We start from the raw sequence: 25,612 nt of genomic DNA on the forward strand, positions 1-25,612 counted from the left end.
AGGAGAGGAAGGATACTATGAAGCTGGCGAAGATGTTTGAAGGCAGATTTTGAGCGAGCATTTATAAGAGATATTAAGAAAAGTCTGCTCTTAAAGAGCCCACCCAGGCTCTTCACTTTTTGCAATGGTTTAGGTGGGGAGCCAAATGACTCATGCATGAGATTACACCTGCCTAACAGAAATTTAATGCAGGTCTAATGCATATGCCTTAGCATATACTCTTCATCCAGGCAAGTCGGTAGGCAGTTTTGTTCTCTTCAATGTCTTTCTAATGCTCTGTCCTAGATTTCAGAATGTGCATGTTGTGTGCCAAAAGTTTAAAATAAATATATAGATGCTGTGCAAGATTAGGATGTTAACTATGTGCTGAATGATAGCTTAGGAAATATTTCACAAGGCATAGGTCAACCTGCCATGAGACTCAACGGTTCAATTATTATTCATGCACCAAACAACTGGTCAGTTTATGATGTGCTCTATTGACATAGTAGTTCTGTTTTTTTTTTAAATTTGCATTTAATATTATAATTACATGCAAACAATACAGCCAACATGGTTTGTAATGGTACTGGGCGCTGATTGTTTTGTAATGATTTAACAGTATAATAGAATTGCTCCAGTGTACCAGTCAAATCCTTACCACCCTAGTCAATAGCAAGTTTCAAGTATATTTCTATAACTCACAATTGTATAGCAGAAAAGCATGAAAACTGTAAGAATAAATCACCTCCCACCCCACACGCAGTCTCATGTGGAACATAACGCCAAACCATTCATTATTTAAAATACATCAGAGTCACAATGGAGGTCTCAAGTGCCACCTCTGCAAGGATGCCATAAGCCGGGAGGGGCAACTGCATCCGTCTATGCCAGAGCGTGGACCCCATCCTGTATCTTGATGACCCTTTATCACCAGCAATCATTTTGTGTGTGCATCAGACTACCCAGGGGTTGAGCAAGTCGTTGATATCTAGTCCTCTGCTCTCATTGGTTGCAGCAACTCCTCCCATACAAAGCCCCTTCAAGTTTACCGTTGCCCTTTAAAGCTTCTCGAACGAGGGTGATGTTTTCATATTTTTCCCACTTGATAAGCTCTTTCTTCTAACGCTCCAACTATGGGTTCACTGATAATCTCCACGTAAGTGGGTGGACAGACAGAATATCGAGTTTAAAATGTGGACATATACAAAAGGTCGAGTTTTAAATATCGTGATACAGGAATATCGACAGGAAGAATATCGACTTGCAGGTGAGAAATATCATTTTTGGAAATTTCGAAGTAGTTAATATTGTTTGCAAAAATATAGTTGTTTAAAATATCGATGTTTTAATTAGTATTATGTATTTTAGTATGTATTTTAAAAGTATGTGATCAATTTTTTTGTATAAGAATTTGTTTTTTAATATATGTGTTACATTTTTAGTAGTTATTCATTTTATCTTAATTAAATGTTGCGTTTTTAAGTTCTGTAGCGGTTGTGGGTTTAAAGGGAAATAGGGTGGGAAGTAATTCAATTATAATAAATTAATGATTATTTTTTATGTATTAGTATTTATTTAATTTTTATTTCAAAGTGTTAATTGTGGGAATTAATTAATTACTAAATATGTATTACTTGGTTGTTAATTATTTTTAATTAATTAATTGGAAATTATGTTAATTGTGTCATTTTTTTAGGAGCGGGTTGTGGGTTATAGGGGAATAGGGTGGGAAGTAATTTAATTATAATAAATGTATTAATATTTGTTATGTATTCATATGTATTTAATTTATGTTTTATAGTGTTAATTGTGGGAGTTAATTTAATATTACATATTTAATATTTGGTTGTTAATTATTATTAAGTAATTAATTTGTAAATAATTATGTAAATTGTGTCTTTTTTTAGGAGTGGGGATGGGGTTTGTAGGAGAATAGGGTGGGTAGTAATTTATTTATAATTAATTAATAATTGTTTGTTAATTAATGGTAATTAATGAATTAAAATAAAAATAAAAATTGTGGGGTTTATAGTGGTAAACGGTGGGAAGCAAATTCTTTTATATTAATCAATTAATTGATATTAATTTATGAATGTAAAATTAGTTATGGGAATTGTGTAATGATTTGCAGGTGTGTGTTGTGGTGTTTATTGCGGTAGAGGATGTTTAATTAATTAATAATTAGTTGATTATTAATATTAATTTATCAATTGATTAATATTTATTGTGTTTATTGTTATTTTGTATGTTTTTTGGTTTTATAGGGGTAACCTTTGGGAGTAAATTAATTTTTATGTGTTAAAAAAAGTCATAACGTGTTTAAAAGATAATTAATTATGTTAATTATGGAGGTACATTGTAAAAAGAAAAGTACATTTGACTTGTGAATTTATGTAATAATTAATGTTTTTGTATATTAAAAAAAATCTGTTAAAAGTAGTTTTTGTTATTAAATTATTTTTGAATGTTTTTAAATAATCTTTCTAGGTATTTGTTAGATCTTTTTTACATTCTAATCCGTTTCTATCTTTTGAATATTTAAAAATGTTATATATGTTTTTATTTTAATCGTTTGTGTTGTTGTTAATTTGTTTGTTTTTAATTTTGAACTGACTCCTGTGGAAATATTAATTTGTACCCCTCTGCTATCCAACACTTTCCCTACTGTTGCACAAACTGGAGTGGGAATATACATTTTTATCCCTCAGCTGTATAACACTTTGCCTACTGTTGTACGCACTGGAGTGGGAATAGCATTGTTTACCCCTCCGCTATCCAACACTTTCCCTACTGTTGCACTCAATGGAGTGCAAAATTTAATTTTAAAGACTATTAAATATTTTTATGTTTTAATGTTTAATATAGTTTTTTTAATTAGATTTTATGTTATAAGTCTATTTAAATATTTATATATATATATTTACTTGTAAATATTTATATATTTATAACATTATAAAATAAATTAAAATTAATAGTTTATTGTTTTAAAGGAATTTTATATATATATATATATATATATATATATATACTACATTTTATATATGTATGTTTAAATATTTTTTAATTAATTTTATTTTATTATATTTGTTAAAATGTATATTAAATCTAAATAGTTTTTAAAGTACATTTTATGATTTAATATATTTAACATTAATTGTTATTAAAATTAAAAAAGCTATGATTTGTACATCTATATTTTTAACATCAATATTTTTGTTTTGCTATTTTTGTAATTGCAATTTTAAATATAGGGTTTTGATATTTTTTACATTGATATTTTTGTATCGATATTTGTGCATAGGGATATTTTGGGCATCGATATTCTATCAGTGAACCCTTAAGTTGTATCTGTCTTTTGGTCAGGATCAGAGCCTAGTCAATGAACCTGGACGTTAATTTATTTTTAGCTGGACGTAGATACAGTCCCATCAGAGATGCCCTGGGAGAGAGCTCTATATTTCGTTCTGTGGTGTCATTAATAAAAGTGACAACTTCAGCCCAGCATTCAGAATTATGTGTGCCTTCCCATACCAAGTGAAACATCGCAGCCGCTACTTTGCCACATTTGGTGCATGAAGCCCGGGCATGTGGGAAAAAATGTATCTTACCAGGCGTGACATGCGTCCAGTGGATGGAATAGAAATTGATTGGTTTAATGCATTTCTAAAGACCCTTGCGACCTTACCTAGCACTTTCACTCAGTTCTCCTCCACAGTTGGTACCCCCACATCCTCTGCCCATTTGTCTTTTTTTTTTTTTTTTAAGTTTCAAAAAGAATTTTATTAATCATAAAATAAGGCATCAATACAGAATAAAGGAAGAAAAACGAGGGAAATAAAGGAAGGGGAAGGGGAAAACAAAGAAAAAATAAACAGGATATACTTTACAAGGAAATTAAATATTGAAAAGACTTATCATGGGCAATAGGATCAAACGGGATACAATAATTGTACATCAGAAGCAAATGTGAATAATGACATAGTAGGTAATAATGCAGGAAAAATAAAGGAATTGAAAAGGGCATCAGGGGGGTTTGGGAACCTCCTGCTGAGCAGGTCTTGGGCGAAATGAACGGGTCACACAATTATCCAAATACATTGTAACAGGAAACCATAAATCTGCACGTTTGGCTGCCAATTGGGCAGGAAACACAAAAGCAGTATCAAGTCTGTGATTATGACAAACATTGTACCACCATGCTTTAAATGAAATGTTAGAAGAAGTCTTCCAATTGATGGTAATCTGTTGAAACCCAACAGCCAATAATAAATCAACAATGCGAACAGGTAGGTCAGTCCCCTCCCAACAGGAAGAGAGGCTTCCTAAAAAGAGATGAACATGGGATAGGGGAATACAGGTATGAAAAATTACATTGATTTGAGCCCAAACCTGCAACCACAAGTCATGCACATGTTTACAGAGAAATAACATATGAAACAGAGTAGCGTGTGGTAAAGAGCAGGACCAGCAAGCGTCTGAAACGGTAGAGAACCGCTTGTTAATGGTAAAAGGAGTAAGAAGCAGCCTGTTGTAGATGAAAAACAAGGATTGCGTCAAGGACGCCGCTCTAGACGATTTACGAACCTTTGTCCATATCCTGTCCCACAAGGATACTGGCCATGATGTAGCAAGGTCCCGTTCCCACTGCTCTTCTACCTTAGACTTAGGTCTAGTAGATGTATGGGTATGAAGGTGTTTGTAGATAATGGAAGCCTTAGGAGTAGTGTGTAGGAGAGAATGAAGCTGGAAAGCTGGGTCAGGAGAAATGGAGGGAGGTGCTGTCTGCATAAGTCGTGTGTAAATCTCCATGACCGCTGCTTTAAGTAAGTGATATTTGGGAGCAAAGGACGAGGGTAAATCAAAGGAGGAACATAGAGTGTGAAAAGGCAGAAAGGTTGAATTGGAGAATAACTGCGAAATCCATATCAATCCTTTGGTCCTCCAGGATTTCCAGTAAAAGGGTTTGTTATGAATTAAAAGGTACTTGTTATGCCAAATGGCGGACGAGAGAAAGTCGGCAATAGTCACAGGGGGAGGAGGATTGGAGGATAAAAGGAGCTTGACAGTAAATTTGTGAATGGGAGTGGGAATTGAAGAGGGTTTACGTGAGAAAGAGATATACTCAGCAAAGGAGAATGGGGAAAGGAAAAGGCGCTCAACCTTAGTCCATAAAGGGCAGGGGAAGGTGGGATCCTGAAACCAAAAAGAAGCTTGACGTAACAAAAAGGCCATTTGATAGGCAGGAAAGTCCGGAAAATTGCCTCCACCTACAGAAGCAGGGCGGATTAATCTGGCAAGGGACATTCTGGGTTTCTTGTTATGCCACAAAAAAGAAGACAGGACCGAATTAATTTTCTTAAAGAATTTGGCTGGGATGGATATACTGATATTAGAGATTGTGTAGAGAATTATAGGGGACAACATCATCTTAATGGTGTCGAGACGACCCCACCAAGACAAATAGAGAGGATGCCACCTAGTTGTAAGGTCAGATATTTTCTGAGAGCACTTATTCAAACAGAGGGAAATGGTATCTGAAATAGAGGGGGTGATGTGCAAACCCAAATATTTAATATGGGAGGGACTCCAGGCAAAGTTGGAAGCACTAAAATCAGGTTTAAAGGTAAATTTCGTCAGGGGTAGAATCTCACACTTGTCATTGTTGAGCTTATAGCCCGAAATTGAGGAGTAAATCCGCACTTCCTCTAGGAAAGCTGGAATGGATTCCGTGGGCTTAGAAATGAAGAGTAAAATATCATCTACATAAGCAGCAAGTTTAATGGGAGATTCCGCAGTCTGAAAACCATGTATATCGGGATTCTGGCGAAGCTTGGACAAAAAGGGCTCTAAAGCGAGGTTGAAAAGGAAAGGGGGCAACCTTGACGAACACCTCTACCAAGGTCAAAATAAGAGGAAATCTGACCGTTTGCATAGACCGCAGCCCAGGGATGAGAATACAACAATGAAACTAGGGAAATGAATTTAGGCCCAAAACCAAACCAACCGAGAGTACGGAAAAGATATGACCATTCGACCCTATCGAACGCCTTCTCGGCATCTAGGGCGATCGCTGCAAGGGAATGTTGGAGATGTGATGACTTCGACAATATGTTGAATAGAAGTCTAGTATTGTCAGTGATGTACCGACCCTTGACAAAACCAGACTGCTCTTCGCCCAAGAGGTCCGGGAGTAAAAGGTCCAACCTTATCGCCAACGCCTTTGCAAAAATGTTATAGTCAATGTTGACAAGGGAGATGGGCCTGTAATTCTTGCAATGCTTCACACCCTTTCCCTCTTAAGGTATTAAACAAATGTGTGCATCGGAAAAGGTTCCTGAGGAATTACCTAGAGCAACAAAGGTTTTAAGGAGAGAATGTAGTTTCGGAATCAACAGGTTGGAAAAGTGGAGATAAAATTCAACGGTAAAACCGTCTGGTCCAGGAGCTTTATTAATTTTGAGATGTTGGATCGCGGTGGTCAATTCCTTCTTCGAAATGTCAATCTCCAAAGAAGAAAGATCAAGAGGGAAGTGCGAAGGCTTTTGGATAGTGGAGAAGAAATGTGTGAGAGAGTGAATAGAGGGTTGGGTTTCAGAGGTGTATAGGGTTTTGTAAAAGCGAGAGAACTCAGTAAGGATGTTGGCGTCTTTGTGCTGTAAATTAGAATTAGTATCATAAATAGACTCAATGTTCAACTTGTTATGCTTGACCTTCAAATAATTTGCAAGGATTTTCCCCGCCTTGTTCCTGCCACCATAAAACTTAGCACTAGACTTTAGCAAATATAAGGAAGCATCCTCCGTAGACTTCTCATTAAATTTCATCTTGGCAGCAACAAGAGCTGTCAGACTATCTTTAGAATGTGAGGTGAAATAGACATGTTCCAATCTCTTAATGTCACAGAGGAGGTTGTTAGTATACTGGCGTGCAGACCTACGCTTCTTGCAACATAGCTAATAATAAAGTCGCGTGCTGTTGCCTTGAAAGCATCCCAAACAGTGGGCTTCGGAGTGGAAGGGGTATCATTGAACAAGAAGAATTCGTCAAAAAAGGCAGTGAAGGAAGCAGTGAATTTGGGATCTGAGAGGAGGGTATTGTTAAAGCGCCACCTCTTAGGCCCCTCAATCTTAGGAAGCACATCAACGCTAATTACAACAGGGGCATGGTCCGAAAGCAAAATAGGACCAATTTCAGCAACGGTGAGTGTTTGAGCAAGGGTATGAGAAACAAAAATATAGTCGATCCGTGACTGGGATCGGTGAGATGGAGAGTAAAAAGTAAAATCCCGCAAGGTCGGATTACAAAGTCGCCAGGAGTCAACAAGCTTATGTTGGGAAATGGCTTGAGTAAAATGCTTGTGCGGTTTGTTGGGAACATAAGTGGCATCAGAATTCCTATCCACAAATGGATCTAGGGGATGATTACAATCTCCAGCTAGGATAAAATTGTCATCCATAAATTGAGTAATGCATTGAGAGAACTCAGCCCAAAAAAGAGGTTCACCATTAGTGGGAGCATAGACATTAAGGAGGGAGATTGGAACACCTCTGAGCGATAGTCTGACATTTGTCCATCTGCCATTAGTATCCAATTCTTGAGAAATAATTGTGAAAGGGAGAGATCTACGACACAAGATTGCTACACCATTACGCTTACCATCACCTTGTGAGTAAAAGACCTCACCCACCCAGCCCCTCTTAAGCTTTGCAGATTCTATGTCGGAGAGGTGGGTTTCCTGGAGAAACGCCACATCAACATTCAATTTGGCAAGGTGTGATAGAATGCGTTGACGCTTAATTGGAGAGTTGATACCCTTAACATTCCATGATACTATGTTCAATGACATGTTATAAACAGTAATCTATTAAATACATCATATGCAAACATAGGATAAAGACCCATGAATAAGGATGAAGAAAGAGGAGATAAATATGTAATATAAATTGAGAGAGGAGAAAGAGAAAAGGAATTGGTGAGAACGGAGGAGTGTGCAGAGAGAGAGAGCAAAGTAGAAACTAGAGAGAAGCTCATGAAAGTTAAAGGAAGAAAAGAAAAAAGAAGAAATCTACAACCTTAAAGAAAAGAAGTTATATCTTCCACACAAACAAGGAAGCTGAAACACAAGAGGAAGGGTGAGGAAAAAAGGAAACAGAATAACAGGGGGGGAAGAAGGGAAAAACATACCTACAAAAGGAGAAGACGAGATGGAGTCGGGGGGGGAAGGGGCCACGTAGGCAAGACGACACATCCGTGGTCGGTCGGGAAGGGAGCTAGGGAGACATCATCAGATGGGGAATAAATCCTGTGGAAACAAAGCGGGGAAATACGAGAACCAGTTACAAACATAAATCAAAAGAGAGCAGGGAGCAGTCAACAACAATGCAAGTGAAAGGGAGTACCAAGCAAGTGAACAAAACGAAACAGAAAGGTAAAACATGACCAGAACAAGAACATCATAAGAACAAGAATAAGCAAGACATTAGTTCAGCCAGGATGAGAGGAAGAAGGCCCAGAAGAGTCCATGGCGGTAGTCTTGTGTGCATTAATGAAGCTCTGTAGGCGCACTGGATCTTCATAGGTAGTCGTCTTGTTATTGTAGGTGACTTTAAACAAGCAGGGATGGTACAATCCATATCTAGCACCCATGTAACGAAGGACATCTCTCATGCCTAGGAAGGCCTTCCGACGATTAGCAGTCGCCTTTGCGTAATCCTGAGCGAAGAACAAAGAGGAGCCAGACCATGTTAATTTTGGTGAGGCCTTGGCAGCCGCAAGAACCTTCAGAAGATCAGTGTACTCCAGAAAATAGAGAATGACACCCCTTGGTCGTTGTGACATGGAAGCAGATGTAGGTAGGCGACCCAATCGATGAGCTTGCTGAATGTTGAGAATCGTACCTTCTGGCAAACGGAGCAACTTAGGAAGAAAGGACTTAAAGAAAGTGATCGAGTCCGAACCCTCAAGACCTTCCACCAAGCCGTAAATGCGAAGGTTGTTCCGCCTATTCCTATTTTCCAACTCCTCCACCTGCTTCTGGAGGGCGCCCACCTGTGAGGTTAGATGGGAAACCGTGGTATGAGTTTCCTGAAATGAGGCAACAGACTGTTCGACTGAAGAAACTCTTGTTTCGATTTGTGACCAGTTGTCCGTAAGAGCCTGAAGCTTGACATTGGTTTCTTCCATAAAAGGACGCAAGGTCCCGATTTCCTCCAAAAAAGGGCGAAAGGATCTTATCTCTTCCAGCAGGAGTTCCATTGAGACAGGTGTGGACGACTTGAGTGGCGAGGGAGGATCTTTTTTTAGTCTCTTGATGTTAGTTTTCCCCGATGTTGACTGAGGAGGTTCCATGGCAGTTTCAGAGCCAGACGAAGTGAGAGAATCCTCTAACTTAGAAAGAGCTGAAAACACTTTGGAGTTCTTCACAAAGGCCACCTTTGTTGTAGTTTTGGAATGTATGCGCGACATAGATTTAAGTCGTCCCATATGAAACTGGTGAAACTGTAACAACCTACATAGCGCGCGCTGCCTACACGACAGGAAGGACTCCAACACAAGGAGGTATGCAAGAGCATGAAATTGAGGAGAAGTAAATAGTCCAAGACAACTTGTGGTTAATGCTCAACGACCACTAGTACAGAGAAAGCCACCGCCTCTGAACTCAGGCACTCCCACGCCACATCAGCAGAACAATGAGATAGAGCACCTGAAGCATCGCAAAATGGCGGTCGAAAAGGAGAGATAATGTAGCAGTCTCTCACATCGAGACTGAAGCGAGTGGAGAGTTTGCAGACCACAAAAAATAAATTAATGTGGAGGTTCCAGGAGGCAGGCGGCGGTATTCACAAAGAAAGCGCCATGCGGGAACAGCAAGAGCTTGAAGTGTGCGGCGTCATAAAATGGTGGCCGCGCCAGTACCTAAAGTGAAGCGGTTGACTGCGGCAAAGTTCTCTGTTTCAGGGCATCTCAGCGCGTAGCCATCAGTCGCGGTGCCATCCAAGGGTGTTCCGCCGCCGAGAAAAAGCCGTTCAGCAGGAAAAGACGAGCTTTAAACGGTAAATCTCCCGAAGCTTCTGCGGAGCCTCACACGGGCGCCGCCATTGCCATCGGGCGCCAAGCCACGCCCCCAGTAACCTCTGTTTTGATACTAAGACAAGCAATGTTTTATGAGTCAGGCATAAAGAAAGAAAATCTGCAATAAGAGTCTTGTTGAAGAAAACTGCCTCATTCTAAAATAATTAACTATGAGGCACATCAATAGAACAATATAGGCTCTGAAGAAATCAACCAAGTGATGTCAACAGTTTCCACAGTGCACCGGCAGCTCAGAAACGATGATTGCTGCTATGCCCCTTCAAAACTGAATAATAAACAGAGAGGGGTCTGTAGGTTAGAATAAGGCCAAAAATCCCTTTATTCCTTAGCTCTTTAATTCCAACATTCATTAGTTTAGTTTCCTGTCATTAATAAATCAGAGCAGCCTCTGAAAGAACACAGCACGTGGTGAGAAGGAATTCCCTCAGAGCGCAGGCAGTTTAAAATTGACATTTACTGTTGTGCCAGTTCAGAGCGTAATGAGGAGCAGAAAGGGGGCACTGCATGTAAGAAAGAAGTCGAAAATCATTCCATTACTTAGCTTTCAAAAGGCAGTCTTCATTGGTGTGTTTCCTTGTCAGCAGTGAAGCAGTGCAGCCATTGAAAAGCACACCCTGTGGTAAAAGCAGATTCCTTCAGCGCGCGGGAAGTGCTGAGGTGAAGGTTACCAATACAGCAGCTCCAACCACAATGAGCAACAGAGGGGCAATACACGTCGGAAAGGACTCGAAATTCCTTTCACTGTGCAGCGCCGGTGTTCCGACCTTCACTTGCTAATTCCACCGCAAGACATGACTCAGGCTGCGCAGGAAAATCCCTCGGGCTGCCCCGCTCCCTCAGGCGACTCACGGAAGAACCGCCATCTTCCTCAGGCGCTAGCCACGCCCCCCCCCCCCCCCATTTGTCTTTAAGTGTGTTTAAGGGAGTAATTATATCAACTCTCAAAGTTTGATACAATCCGGAGATGGCTTTGTACTTGCCCATTGTGGAAAATGTAACAAGGCATCCCTGATGTATCCTGGGCTCCCCAGTACCCCTTTCCATTTAATTATGTTTTTATTAGTGGGTAAAATGTTACTCTCATCAGAAGGAATCGGAAAAATAGCATCATTCTTTTATGCATCGAACACACTTTTACCACTTCCAGGGACGGCTGGTTGCCGAGAAGTTGTCTAGGTCCCATCACTCGGGCAATGATTTAGATCTAGGCGGATGGGTTAATTCATCCCAAAGGTGACAGATATCCTGTCAGCCGAAATATGACACTCATTAAATCCTATGGGTTTTATATTTCAGCAGATGGGAGATCTGTCGCTGAGATCTAAATCAGTCCCTCTGCGCTTTCGAAATGGGCAAATGCCGTTCTTATCTTTTAAAACTACTTGTAATCTGGATGCTAAATCTGACTCATCATTGTTCTTGTCCCGCAGGTAAATTGAATGGCATCTGCCTGTTTCTTTGAAAGGTGCTATGCAGGGTGCCTCCTTCTTCTAGAGGCCTTTGCCTCATTACTGACAGAGTGAGGTGAGGTTAGCTTTCTCAGTGTCTTATATTTCGGGATCGCTACGTTTGTCTGTGTTGTCACTACGTTCCTCCACATTGAAGGCCATAAAATACAGATGTGGGCAGCACGCTTGCATTGTGAAGCTTAGAACTGAGTGTCGCTGTTGTCTGAAGGCTGCTCTGATCTTCTGTGATGCCTATTGAAATTTGTCAAATCAAGCACTTTTTGAAGTTTGCAAAAGAGTAAGGAGTTGGGGAATTCAGAATTAAGTCAAATTTTGTAGCTGTTGGGTGTGCATAGAGCAGGTGCTCTAAGAAGTCAAAGGCGTTAAGTGCCCTTTCAAAATAGTGCATAATAATATTCATGGAAAGAAACATTTAATCGAAGCATCAAATGAAGGAGACATACTGCAAAAGTAAGAGGTTGCCAATATGGGCAACTTCAAAGTGCATCATGTGATGTGAGAAATTGTACAGATAAGGAAACGGGACTTTGAGTCATACTGCTTGCAGCCTTTTCGCCAAGTACAGTCATCACTGTGCTCAGATTATCTGTCGTGTGATGCTTCAGGTAAGCTGTTTAGGACTTTGTCAAGGCGAGTCAGACAAAGCCAATAAACATTCAAAACCAGAGGTAGATATAATGCATCACAGAGTCATTAAACATCACCTCACGATGAGCTTTCGAATTTAAATTTGCAATCAGTGCACTATTTCAAACTGAATCTGAAATGTACGTTGTATATATTTAAGACTGCTGGAGAATGAAGAGCAGCTCAGGTTAGGCTCTGTGGAATTTTTTATATGCTTTTGACACATTTTTTGCTAGAGCTTCTTTCTGCTTTGAAAGGTAGTACCTGTTTTTGACAGCGCAAGACGTTCTCAGTTTCCAGAGGTGCATACTGTCTATTACCTAATTTCCAGAAGCTTCTTTTTGCATTTTTAGTGCAAAATATCACGTTGGTAATAACAACAAGGTACACACATCAAGATGGGTCCATACTGGTTATCAGTAAAGTCACCTTGGTGATGTAGTAGTTTATCTGCATAGGGACTATTTTTTATCAGTAAATATGGCCTTTTTCCCTCAGGTCAAACACTGAACAATAGCGATCTGTATATTATTGAGAGTAAGTGTACCCTAAAATGGTTGTTATATACAACACCTATAGTTTAGGTCACCCCATAGTCTCATTTCAGTTTCGTGAGTAGATAGTATGTCTCCTTTGTTATTTGCTACGTGTGATGGCAGGAGTTCACATTTACAGCAGTGTATGCAATACAGGGTCTTGAAGCTTTCCTCTCATCTAAATGCCTGTTATGAGAATACTCAATAGTAGTAGTGATTCTACCGTACCCAAACATTGCCATAATCCATGGATAACTCTCTATTTCTTTTATGGAATACATCCACACTATTGATCCATCACAAATCACTTGCTGTTCTGTGATATACATAAAGATTGTTTCTGTGATTTTCATATTCCAACCCAATTTACAAATGTTGATGGACAGTAGGTTTTAATGATACAAAATAGTGACACGTGTTTCATCCCTTGGGCTTTCTCACGGTTCTCTTGTCCTCAAAACTAGTAATGTGGTAGGATTATACAATCTAAGAAGATGTGGTCTGTTCATATCAAGTCAAATGCAGTCTGGAACAATGGTCTGTGTTCTGGTCCCACCGAATGGTCTGGAAGGGGCCAACAACAAATATGGCAACAGCCCGGTTATACATTTTGGGAACTAATAAAGGATGTACAGTTTCAATCTTGCCTTATGTTTTAGGATAATGTTATATGAATAAAATGTCACTATCAAAATGCAGAGGTTTAAAGAAAAGTATTTCCTTTAAGGTTCATGGGAGATGCATGTGCAAGCACAACACAGCCGGAGAGCACTGCCAACGCTGCGCGTCCCTGTATAATGACCAACCCTGGAGAGCAGCAAACGGCAAAACCGGGACTCCGCACGAATGCAAAAGTAAGTAGGAAGCGCAGTGTCTGGATTGCAGTTCTTTTTAAGTTTAGAAAGCTTTATTGAGTTAAATATACCAAGTAAAAACATCAGTACAAAACACAAGCAAAGATAAAAGATAAAGGAGTGAGATAACTTCAATCTGCATGTGAGATACAAACAAATCTCAAAAAGGGAAACGTAATGAATATACTAAGAAAAAATGCCTTTTTTAGATTTTATGAGGTATAGGAAAGGAAAAAGAGGAAAAAGGAAGGAAGAAGGGGACAATATCTCATACCTCATTTATCCTCTCTGATTTCTTCTTTTCTTTCCGCGGGTGAGTCTACAGGCTCCTTCACCCAAGCTATGTTGTGCCTAATCCCTAAAAAGGATAAGGATCCCTCCCTTTGTAAGAATTACCGGCCTATCTCTTTAATTAACACTGATTGTAAAATGTATGCAAAAATGTTGGCCTCTCGTTTGAATACTGTTGTTCCAGACCTTGTTAATATTTATCAGTCTGGATTTGTCAAGGGCAGGTCTATTACGGATAACTCTAGAACGTTCCTTAATATTCTTCATCTTGCACCGAGTATGAAGACCCCTTTAGCTGCTATCACTCTAGATGCGGAAAAAGCCTTTGATAGGGTCAACTGGGATTTCATGTTCGGGGCTCTTCGTTGGCATGGCTTTAGTCCTCACATCATTAAACTTATTCGATTATTATATTCTGCCCCCTCCACCTCAATATGGGTCAACGGAGCTCAGTCATCTGGATTGCAGTTCTGACACAGCAAATTACATTCCGACTCCCTTTTTATTGAAAAAGTCAGTTATTATTTAGTGAATGATATGCTATGCTATGATATGGGGAGTCTCAGCGACTATAAATACAATTCTGATTGACAATGGCTTGAATACAGAACTATCAGTCTTATCTGTAACCCATGCAATAAATATATGATGGGACAGTGTTTCCGAAGGTAAAAAATGAAAATATTTTTACAGGTACTGTTTGTGTCATTGATTGTTGCGACTGAAAAGTCCTCTGCATGGTGAAGACGTGTACCCCTGCCCTAAGTGTTGTACTGTATTGTAGTCTGCATCCCTACTATTGATTTTTTGGTTGTAGATGAGCAAGGATCATGCGTGTGTGCCATGACATAGGCCTGGCTCATGTATTGTGGTCTTGTTGAACAGGCAGGGGAGCCCAAAGTGCTACCCTCATTGTGGTGGAAGGCTACCACTGTCATGAGGAGTTAAGTAGCACAAGTGCAGTGGTGGCAGCATACCATGTATTGATCAGTAGTAGTGAACAGGACCTTTTTACCCTGTGTCACCGGAGTGAGGCCTACAGGTGCACTCACCTTTTAAAGGTTCTACAGCTGCGTGCTTAACTCACCTTTGGCCTCCATCATGTCGATGTGGAGAGCTGCATAGTGCAGGAGTAGTGACTGCGTGGTTGCATGTGTGCCTGGGAAGGGTACAGTACAGGGGTAGAGCAGTACTGTGTCATGCACGTGCTATTATTGCATGTACTAAGTGTATGTATGCCTGTGAGAAATACATAACATGAAAGATGTAGTGCTGTGCAATACATGTGTAATGAGAGCATGTGCTGGGTGTATGTGTGTTTGCGTGAAGTACGGTACATGAAGAGTGCTTTAACCCTGGTTAAAGGTAGAAAAGATTCAGTGCTGAACAGTGCACACAGATTGTGTGTGCACTGAATGCATGTGTACATGCAAGGGTACAATGCAAGTCAGATGTTAAAGACTACAGCAGCTCTGTCGCTGTTAAGTATGCTGATATAGACTATGTTTATTATCAAGAACGGTGACACTCTTTTATAATTTTAAATTGGTTGAAAGAATTCTTACATGCTGTATTTTGCACTCTGCACTTGAGGCACTTGAGGCAGCTTGACCCCAGCCACCCCGGTCCGTCACGGCAAGTGCTGTTTGTATGGAGGGTGCCGAGGGCGCTTGAGATTTCCCACGGTCTCTGTGGCATTTCTGGGTGGTGAGCAGGCTATTCGCTCACGCTGCACACCCTACTTAAACCTATGCCAGAGAGGACGCGTGCAGCTGGCGCGCCAAAGGTAAGGCCATCTGCGCCCGTCCGCGCCTGGACCGGGCCCAGGACCACGACCCCTGCACAAGTTAAGGTAAATTCTGAGAGGCTAACCTACACCAGCAATGAATTGCTTAGACTCAGGGCCAAACCCTGTTGCCTTACTCTGAACATGCAGATATAAATTAAGCAGTGCATGAACTGCCAGCTGCCCTTCAATTTCACAAAAATCAATGGGCTAACACAACAATGCACCCACCCCATCAGGAAGACTACTAAAGTCATTAAGGCCGGGCTAATTAATGCACGGTCATTAGTAAAACACAACACAAAAGTGACCGACTTAACGGAAACACAAAATCTTGACTTAGTTTTCTATACAGAGACGTGGGCAGATGACACCTCGGATGTAGACATAGCATTAGCTATACCAGGAGGCTACTCGATCATCCAGCTGACAGAAAAGGGAAGAGGGGGGGGTCTGGCTATCAGCTTTAGAGATGAACTGCATGCTAGGGGCTCGGATGTGGGCAGCAGCCCAGACTGTGAAACCTTATACTTTCAGATCACCATCACTAACAATTATACGTTACAAGGTCTTCTGATTTATCGACCACCAAGGGCAAAATCTCTGCTGCTACAGCTACTAAGCCCTTCTTAGAATCAAGTGTAAAGGGCTCAGATTTCACCATCCGTGGCGATTTCAATGTACACTTAGGGGCCGATTCCGATCCGGTAAAATGCGCTCCGAATCGTCGTACGGAGCGTTTTTTCCCCGTACGAATCGTACCCGTAAACGTCCCGTACGTACGACGAAGTACGATCCGTACCAGGAGCAGAACTCCGTACGAGTCGTACAGGACTCCGTACGAATCAAATCTCCGTACGAGTCTCACTCGGAACCCGCTGTACGCGACATCACTACGGTTCGCGGCTGGTTTTTACGACCCAGCAAGTACGATTCGTGTCGGGTACGCACCGTACGACCCTTTTCCTACGGGAGCTGAAAACAGTCGTAAACGCAGAGTTCGCGCCGAAAAAGGTACGGAACGCCCCCCCCCGGGTACGGCACGTACCCCCCATGATCCCAGGGGTACGCGCCGTACCCCTGTGATCATGCGGGGTACGTGCCGTACACCCAGCGTACATGGGGTACGCACCGTACCCCATGTACGGTGGGTGTACGGCACATGCCCCATGTACGCTGGGTGTACGGCACGTACCCCGCATGATCACAGGGGTACGGCGCGTACCCCTGTGATCATGGGGGTACGCGCCGTACGGTGTGTAGGTGATCGTGCGCTTTTCCGTACGAATCGACGTGTACCGTACGAATCGCGTCCTGGTCGGCCGATCGGGATCGGAATTGTCCGGTCGTACGGCATCCGTACGAGTCATACGGAAACGGCTCCGGATACGATTCGTACGGACGGGGATTTTACCGGATCGGAATCGGCCCCTTAGAAAGGATTTCAGACAAAAACACAATAACACTGGCCGATACAATGTCCAACATGTCTATGGAAGAGATTGTTAAGCATGATACCCATGTGGCCAGGCAAACGTTCGATGGGATCTAAACCTCAAATACAAACATCGAGATCGTGGAAATGCTGCCTGTTCCCTGGTCAGACCATAAAGTAATAACATTCACCTAAAAGGTAGAGCAGGTCACAGCAGCCATTGCTTCCCAGCATAGCTGTGTCATCTATCAGAACTGGTCCAAGATTGATACTCCTAAATTGCAGGAGCAGCTTTTCAGGACCATCCTGGAACTTGGATTAGACAGCAACCTAGCCGCCGATCAGGTTTCCAGTTGGGTGAACTCAGCGGTCGAATTAGCAGCCCCCCTGAAAAAGATTACCTCCAGGAGGAAAAATCCCTCCGAACCATGGTTCACCGAAAAACTGAAGGCGCAAAAACAAACATGCAGAAAGGCTGAAAGAAAATGGAGGGCCGACTATGCACAATGGACGAAAGACAAATACAGAAGCTCCCTAGCAACTTACAAAAAACTAATCATAGAGAAAAAAAGTAACTATTTCACACGAAAAATAAATGAGGCCAAGAATTCCAGTAAGGAACTATTTGCCACGGTAAAAAAACTAACAAACCTCAATACTAATAAACAGATAGACTGCAGCACTGAACTATGCAACACGTTGGGTCAGTTCTTCGTTGATAAAGTCAATTCCGTTTATGAATCTTTCAAAATGATCAACAAATCTGTTACCCCACAGTTACTCAAAAAACCCAAACAGGCCCTGCCCACTGGAATCTCCAATCAGGGGTTCCACTTTAGGCCCCCATCTGTGGAACAGATCAAACAGGTGGTAATGACAACTAGGTCTGGGGGCCTAAGGACCCCTGCCCACCTAAGGTGATGCACCTGTTTCCAGATCTATTGTGCGACCAACTAACCCTGGTTTTCAAAAAGATAATTAAATCTAGCTGTTTCCCAGATGCTTGGAGAATTGCCTCAGTCCTCCCGTTACTATAGAAGCCAAATCTGGATCCACAGGATCCTGGGAACTACAGACTAATTTTGAGAATCCCTTTTCCAGCAAAAGTACTGGAAAAATTATTGAATAAGCAATTGTCAACATTTCTAACCTCTGTAAATACTCTGAACCATTCGCAGTACGGGTACCGAGAGGAATATGGAACTGAAACAGCTCTGATCATGGCAGTGGAGGAACTCAGGAGTGTACTGGATGCTTGAGGGAAGGGCGCCTTGATTCTATTGGATCTTTCGGCGGCCTTCAACACTGTAAACCACGATACACTCCTGACCTGACTAGCCGAAGTAGGAGTACACAAGACGGCACTCAAGTTGCTATCCTTATATTTGACCGATAGAACTTTTACAGTTAAATTAGGAGATGCCACACCCAAATCCTGTAATTCGCCTTGCAGTATACCTCAGGGGTCTTCCTTAAGCCCCACCCTTTTTAATATATATGTTGCCCCATTAGCAGCTATAATAAGGAACTGTGGTTTCCTGCAAGTCTTCTATGCAGACGACACCCAAAAAGTGGTGTTGGTCTCAAACAACCTAGAGGAGACAGCAGGCAGATTTAGTACCTGCATGAGCCAGATTATTCACTGGATGCAGCTTAACTGCCTAAAATTAAATGGTGATAAAACCGAATTCATTTGGCTTGGGACAGATATGAATTTTTGGTCCCCAAAATGGTGGCCGGGTAGCTTAGGTGACTGACCATCCCCAGTGGACAAAGTTAGAAACCTGGGAGTGGTACTGGATAACAAGCTATTTTTTGACGCCCAGATAAACAAACTGTCCTCCATGGTGTGGTATATCCTCAAAATCATAAAAAAAAGATTGCTGTTTATTCCCCAAGAGTCCTGTAAAACATTAGTAACAGCACTGGCCTTATCTAGGTTAGATTACGGGAATGCCTTGTATGCTGGGATACAAATTCAACATCTAACAAAACTACAGCGCCTACAGAACGCTGCAGCAAGATTGGTGCTGGACATTCCCTGATCTGAGCCAGTCGCTCACAGACTAGGAGCCCTCCACTGGCTACCTATGGAGAAGAGGATAAAGTTTAAGTCAGTCTGCCTAGCCTACAAGGCCTTTGTAGTCCAAGGGACTACTGCAGTAACTACCTTTTTAACTAACTCCTACAAGAGTCAAAGGGAGAACCTTGAGTACGGCCTAATAGTTTTCATTCCCTTGATGCGTCCACCAGTAAATGGGGAAATAACCCTGAACATGTAACACGAAGGTGGTGGGACAGGATATGCCGATGACTACTAGAGCCCCAACCTCCAGTGGGATTGTGTTATGGCTTCTGAATATTTATACCTTTGCATGTATAGAGTTAGAGATCAAATAGTTTGTCTTCATATAAAAACAAGTATTGGACTGTTCAATTATTATTCGTACTGTTTGCACTTTGAGTTATGAGTCGTGTTCACTAACCTGTATCTACAGCCCTCTCCCCGAGGAAGCCTTGACTTCTCGGTCACAGCAACTACTGAGAGTTAAGTACAGAAGGCCCAGTTGCTCAGGATCCATCGTAGTTTGGGCCCTGGGACACCATGAGTAAAAGGCCTCAACCACTACAGTTGGACCCAGTAGCCCCTGCGTGTCCAGGGCCATCTAAAAGGAATTCTGACACAGACACAATATGTTTTCCTCTTGGCAGAATTATGCAGTGTGGTGCATACTTTGCTTTAGGTATTATAAACACCTTCCTGTCCTTCTCCAGTCCAGTCAGAGACAGTGATGAATCTATGACATAATATCGACAGACAGAATATAGACATACAAAAATATCGAAGCAAAAATATCAACATCAAAAATATCGAAGTTCTATCTATATAAAGGTAAGTAAAAAAATATCGGAAAAAAATATATCGTAGTACAAAAATATAGAAGTAAAAAATATAGTTTTTTTAAATGTATTAATAATAATGTAAAAATAATTTAAAAATACATATCATTTAACAAATTATAGATAGAAACATTAAAACATATTTAAAAAATAATAACTAATACATATACATTTAAAATAAATTAAAAACTCTACATATAAATTAATACATACTCTACATATTGCATCAGTAGTGAAAGCGTTGGATAGCGTAGGGGTAAAAATTACTATTCCCACTCCAGAGGGTGCAACAGTAGGGAAAGCGCTGGATAGCATAGGGGTAAAAATTACTATTCCTACTCCAGAGGGTGCAACAGTAGGGAAAGCGTTGGATAGCGTAGGGGAAAAAATTACTATTCCCACTCCAAAGGGTGCAACAGTAGGGAAAGCGCTGGATAGCGTAGGGGTAAAGATTACTATTCCCACTCCAAAGGGTGCAACAGTAGGGAAAGCGTTGGATAGCGTAGGGGTAAAAATTACTATTCCCACTCCAGAGGGTGCAACAGTAGGGAAAGCGTTGGATAGCGTAGGGGGAAACATTACTATTCCCACTCCAAAGGGTGCAACAGTAGGGAAAGCATTGGATAGCGTAGGGGTAAAAATGACTATTCCCACTCCAGAGGGTGCAACAGTAGGGAAAGCGTTGGATAGCGTAGGGTTGAAAATTACTATTCCCACTCCAGAGGGTGCAACAGTAGGGAAAGCGTTGGATAGCGTAGGGGTAAAAATTACTATTCCCCCTCCAAAGGGTGCAACAGTAGGGAAAGCGTTGGATAGCATAGGGGTAAAAATTACTATTCCCACTCAAGAGGGTCCAACAGTAGGGAAAGCGTTGGATAGCATAGGGGTAAACATTACTATTCCCACTCCAAAGGGTGCAACAGTAGGGAAAGCATTGGATAGCCATGGGGTGAAAATTACTATTCCCACTCCAGAGGGTGCAACAGTAGGGAAAGCGTTGGATAGCGTAGGGGTAAAAATTACTATTCCCACTCCAAAGGGTGCAACTGTAGGGAAAACGTTGGATAGCGTAGGGGTAAAAATTACTATTCCCACTCCAGAGGGTGCAATAGTAGCAAAGGCGCAGAATAGCGTAAGCGTTATATTAACATACTTACCAATTAGATCTTTTTAAAAAAAAAAAAGATATAATATTTTATTTACAAAAATATATTACTAAATACCAAATATTTATAATTAATATTTACTTAAATAACAAAAAATTACTTCCCACGCTACTCCCCCTTTAACACACAACACACTACACATACAAAAAAACACAACTATTATATCAATTAATCAATTAATAACAATTAATATTATTAAATTGATGTAATTATAAATTAACTATTTGACAAATATTAATTACCAATTAATAATTAATTACCAATTAATAATTAATTCACAAGATATTTACAAAAATTATTAATAAATTATTTATTATTAATATTATAAAATAAATTTAAAAAACGAATTACCAATTAAATAATTAACAATTAATTAATAATAAATACCAATAAATAAATACAATCTCTTGAATTAATTTAATTTAATTATTTCACACCCTATTCCCCTATAAACACACAACCCACTACACATAAATGAATCACATAAAAATTTAATAATCATTAATTCACTTAATAATAATTAATTACCAATTAATTATTAATTAACAATTAATTATTAATCAAAAATATTAAAAAACATAATCATTAATTAATTATAATTAAATTACTTCCCACCCTATTCCCCTATAAACCCACAACCCGCTCTGATACTAAAACGCAAAATGTTAACAAAATTACTATTTTCTAAACATTCATTAAAACATGTTTAACAAACATATAAAATACATAATAAAATACATAACACTAAACAAAATGTCGATATTAGTAACATACATATCTTACAATTGATATTCTGTCCATCGATATTATTGCACATCGATATTCTATACCATCGAAATTAAAACATCGATATTATTGTATATCGATATTTTAATTTCGATATTTTTGTCTCCCTACCGACAGTGATACCTCCATTCTGTTCACCTCTCCTCTCTTCTCCTGTGGGGCCATATGGCCCCTCTCCCTTTAGCTAAAATGACAGCTCTTGGGGATGGCGTCCCCAGGACCTTTTTACGGCTCAGGGAGGGGGTCTGTGCGGCCCCCTCCCCTTATTAAATACATTGGGTCTTAGAGGATGGAATCCTAGGGCCTCTACCCCACAAAATTAAATTGGGCCCTGGGAGATGGGGTCCCCAGTAGCTGGTCACCCCCCCCCCCTCTTTAATAACTACATTGAGGCCCAGGGAATGGGGTTGAGGAGGGCCCTAAATTATAAAATAGTGGGCACCATTTTGTGTTTGTTTTTGCCACAATCTTTTGGTTCTCTTGTGGGATTGTTTCAACATTTGTCAATTTTATTTTATTTTAGCCCCTGTGGATCCTTCTGGGTCCAACATTTCTCTCCTGTTGCTGGAATGCCATCAGAGTGTGTGCTCCTGGGGGAGCATGTCTTAGGTGGGAGCAAAGTGGCCCAAGGGAAAAAAGCTCCCTGGTACAATGAGAATGTTCTATTTTTTAATTGGGTTCAAATGAATCTCACTAGAGTCCCTCAAACTCAACCTTCAAGATATAGAAATATTTTTAAACCTTGATTTCTAAAATAATTACTGAACAGACTTACACCGAATCACAAAAACTGTAATCTCCGGATAAAGATCTAGCTTACTGACACCTTTTGTATAATTCCATTCAGCAGTTTTTTGTGGTAGTGCTTCTTAAGGAAGAGTATGGAAAATACATGGGGATTTAGCATTTTGGGAATCCCCCTTTTTTTCATCCCCCGCTTGATGGATCATCACCCCAAAACGTTCCATGCACAAACTAGTAAAAAAAGAACACCTTTTGGAAAGTTTCATGGAGATTTGTCAAACGGTGCCAAAGTTATTAGCAAAACAATATCACATTTACTATGAAAACGCTGACCTAACTCTAACTACCCAGTCATCAGTGATGTCATGTGAGATGTCTTCATTGATGTCACTGACCATGTCATGAGTGATGTAATGTGTGAGGTTATAAGCAGTACATTGCGGGGTGTGAGTTATAGTTAGCTACGGTAAAACTATGACTGCTGAATTTCTATGGATTTGTGTGTGTACAATCTGAGCCCAACTATAACATCCCTGTAACCTTTATTTGTTCAGTGAATATGTATGTATATATATATATATATATATATATATGAATAAATAGATAAATAAACAAAATCATGATGAGTGTAGGTTCGGAAGGGTGAGTGAAAAGGGGTTTTAAGAAGTAAGGTGCAAGATAAATCGTTGGTTCTTCAGAGATCCCTAGAAGGTCAGATAGTTGGGGCCTACTGCATGCTTCCTGGTAGAAGGTTCCATGTTCTTACTTGAGAGCAGGGATAAACCTATTTTTTTAATGTTGAGCTTCTTTGTTTCAGGAATTTCCAGGTGGATTTGAGATCTACTGATAAAGGCAAAAAGTGAAGGGCGGAAATGCTTGAATTAATCTTAGTCATTGCCTGTTGCTATCTGTGCATTGACTGAGTTCCACTGAGATCCAGTAGCAGGGGTTACGATTATTTCATGATTTTGTGGCCATCCCTTTTTGTCTGTCCCAGTGAGCTACCTTAAGTGAACAGGGTATGCCAGATATGGTCCAAATATTCAGTGTGCCAAAGGGGCTCAAGTTGCACACTGCGATTGAGGCCAACAAATCCAAAATATACCTTGGCCTTCTTGTGTCACTATTCACAGGGGTAGGTTTCATCAATGTGAGTGAATTTATACTTTTGGGGTAGGGCCAAGCCTAATCTGCATGTTGTAAATGCCTGACTATAAAGGTGAGGATAAAAAGTGATGAAATGCAAGATGCCAAGAGCCAGCCAGTAATAAAACGTAATCCTGTTTTAAAAAGCCCTGAAAGAACATAGCACTATATATATTACAGATCTAGTTAATTTTATGCAATAGGCAAATTAAACAAACTCATTAAAACATCTACATTTATATTATTAGATAAGTCCAAAAACGCCCCCCATTGCCCGGATAGCAGTATCTCTCCCTGACAAAAAAATGACCCTCTAATAAAACTTATAACAGCATGACAAATCTCTGGTGAATCAAGATTCAGTAAAAATTGAAAACGTTCCTGATGTTAATTGAAACTGCGCCAGTGCAGAAGAAGTAGAACATGTGATCCGACTGTTTTATAAAGTGCATAGAAGAGCAAAAAGTGCAATAAGCTTTGTCTGGAGATATTATCACAAGGGTGGGGGAATATTCTCAAAACTTCCCCCCTTGATTTGGGAAAGCTTAAAGAAAATGCAATGTCCCCAAACAAAGCCTAGTTAAATAAAATCTATGTTGTGGGTTTTCAATACAAAAAAGATCAAATGTCATCTCTTGGCCAAGTGCAATGGCATGATAATTTACCAGAGAGGTACGCTGAGTGGCTTGTTGCCTTCGCTTAAGCGGAACCTGTCCAAAAAAGAACGACTAAATTTGTTCTCTAGTTAGGTGTGAAATTTGAACCGGATCTTTGAAAAGCCCTAAAAATCCCAACCCACTTAAAGTACACTTCATGTAACCAAGCCATGGTATGGGCTCCACATTGTCTAGGGCCAAACAGGCTTGAAGTATATATTTAGAAAGTTCTAATTCCGGTGTTTCCCAAATTTTTAATCAAACTAATAGTGGTGTCAACCCCAGAATATCCCTTACATAATATAATCCCACTTCAGAGTGTCAAAAGAAGGTTGAGGCTCCCTGCGGGAACATCAAAAGTATTCTTAAGAAACTGTTCTTAACAATTTGGAGTCTAAAACAGTCACAGTATCCCCACAATCCTGCTCTGTATATTGCAATTGAATTCACTTAGCCCTCACTTTGGCCTAACTTGGCAGTGTAACGAAAGATTGCTTCCATATGTCTTGTTTTTTGTTGCACCCTCAACACCAACTGCGGGTCCCAATTTAATTTTGAGTCAAAAAGACGTTCCAGATGACAAAAAACATTGGTGACTGGTGCTCCCTGGATATAAAAAGTTTGGGTTTTGTTTTTCTGGGACCACAAACCATTATAAAAGATTTCTAGTGGATAATGTTCAAGTCTAGGGAAACATAAAATCAACAAAGGCATCCAAGATTTCTTCAAACTAATTGCAGTCCTTGCTAAGAGGACTACATCATCTGCAATAAAGAAGGGTGGGGATGAAATGTGGGCCTGCTCTTGTGAAATCCAATTTCTTTTGGAGTAAGTGGGCTTCTAAGCTGTTTATATAGATGAGAATTAGGAAAGAGGCTAAAATTCTGCCCCGCCGAACCTCTTGGGTTAAATGTAAAGATGGCGTACATTCTTCCCCGAGGTCAAAACAAATCATGACCGAGGTGTTCCAATACAATCACCGAAAGACAGTAACCAGGGGTTCTTCTACATCCATTTTTTGCCCAGCATGTCCTATAATTTGGACCAGTTGACCGTGTCGAAAGCACAAGACAAGTCCATGAATGCTAGATGTACAGAGGATTTCATGGACTTGGTGTACTTGCCAACAATAAGCAATAGA

General features: G+C 40.3%; 1 protein-coding gene across 2 annotated transcripts in view; it reads left to right on the forward strand.

The window, feature by feature from the left end:
* The window catches only part of NTN4 (netrin 4), a 567,299-nt gene that overhangs the window by 281,747 nt on the left and 259,940 nt on the right, over nucleotides 1–25,612 (forward strand). For both annotated transcript variants that reach the window (XM_078675865.1, XM_078675873.1), the window contains exon 4: nucleotides 13,434–13,560. In XM_078675865.1, the coding sequence (XP_078531991.1) occupies nucleotides 13,434–13,560 (127 nt within the window). The remainder of the gene's footprint in view (nucleotides 1–13,433; nucleotides 13,561–25,612) is intronic.

This window comes from Lissotriton helveticus, chromosome 1_1, assembly GCF_964261635.1.
Source record: "Lissotriton helveticus chromosome 1_1, aLisHel1.1, whole genome shotgun sequence".
Lineage (NCBI taxonomy): Eukaryota > Metazoa > Chordata > Amphibia > Caudata > Salamandridae > Lissotriton > Lissotriton helveticus.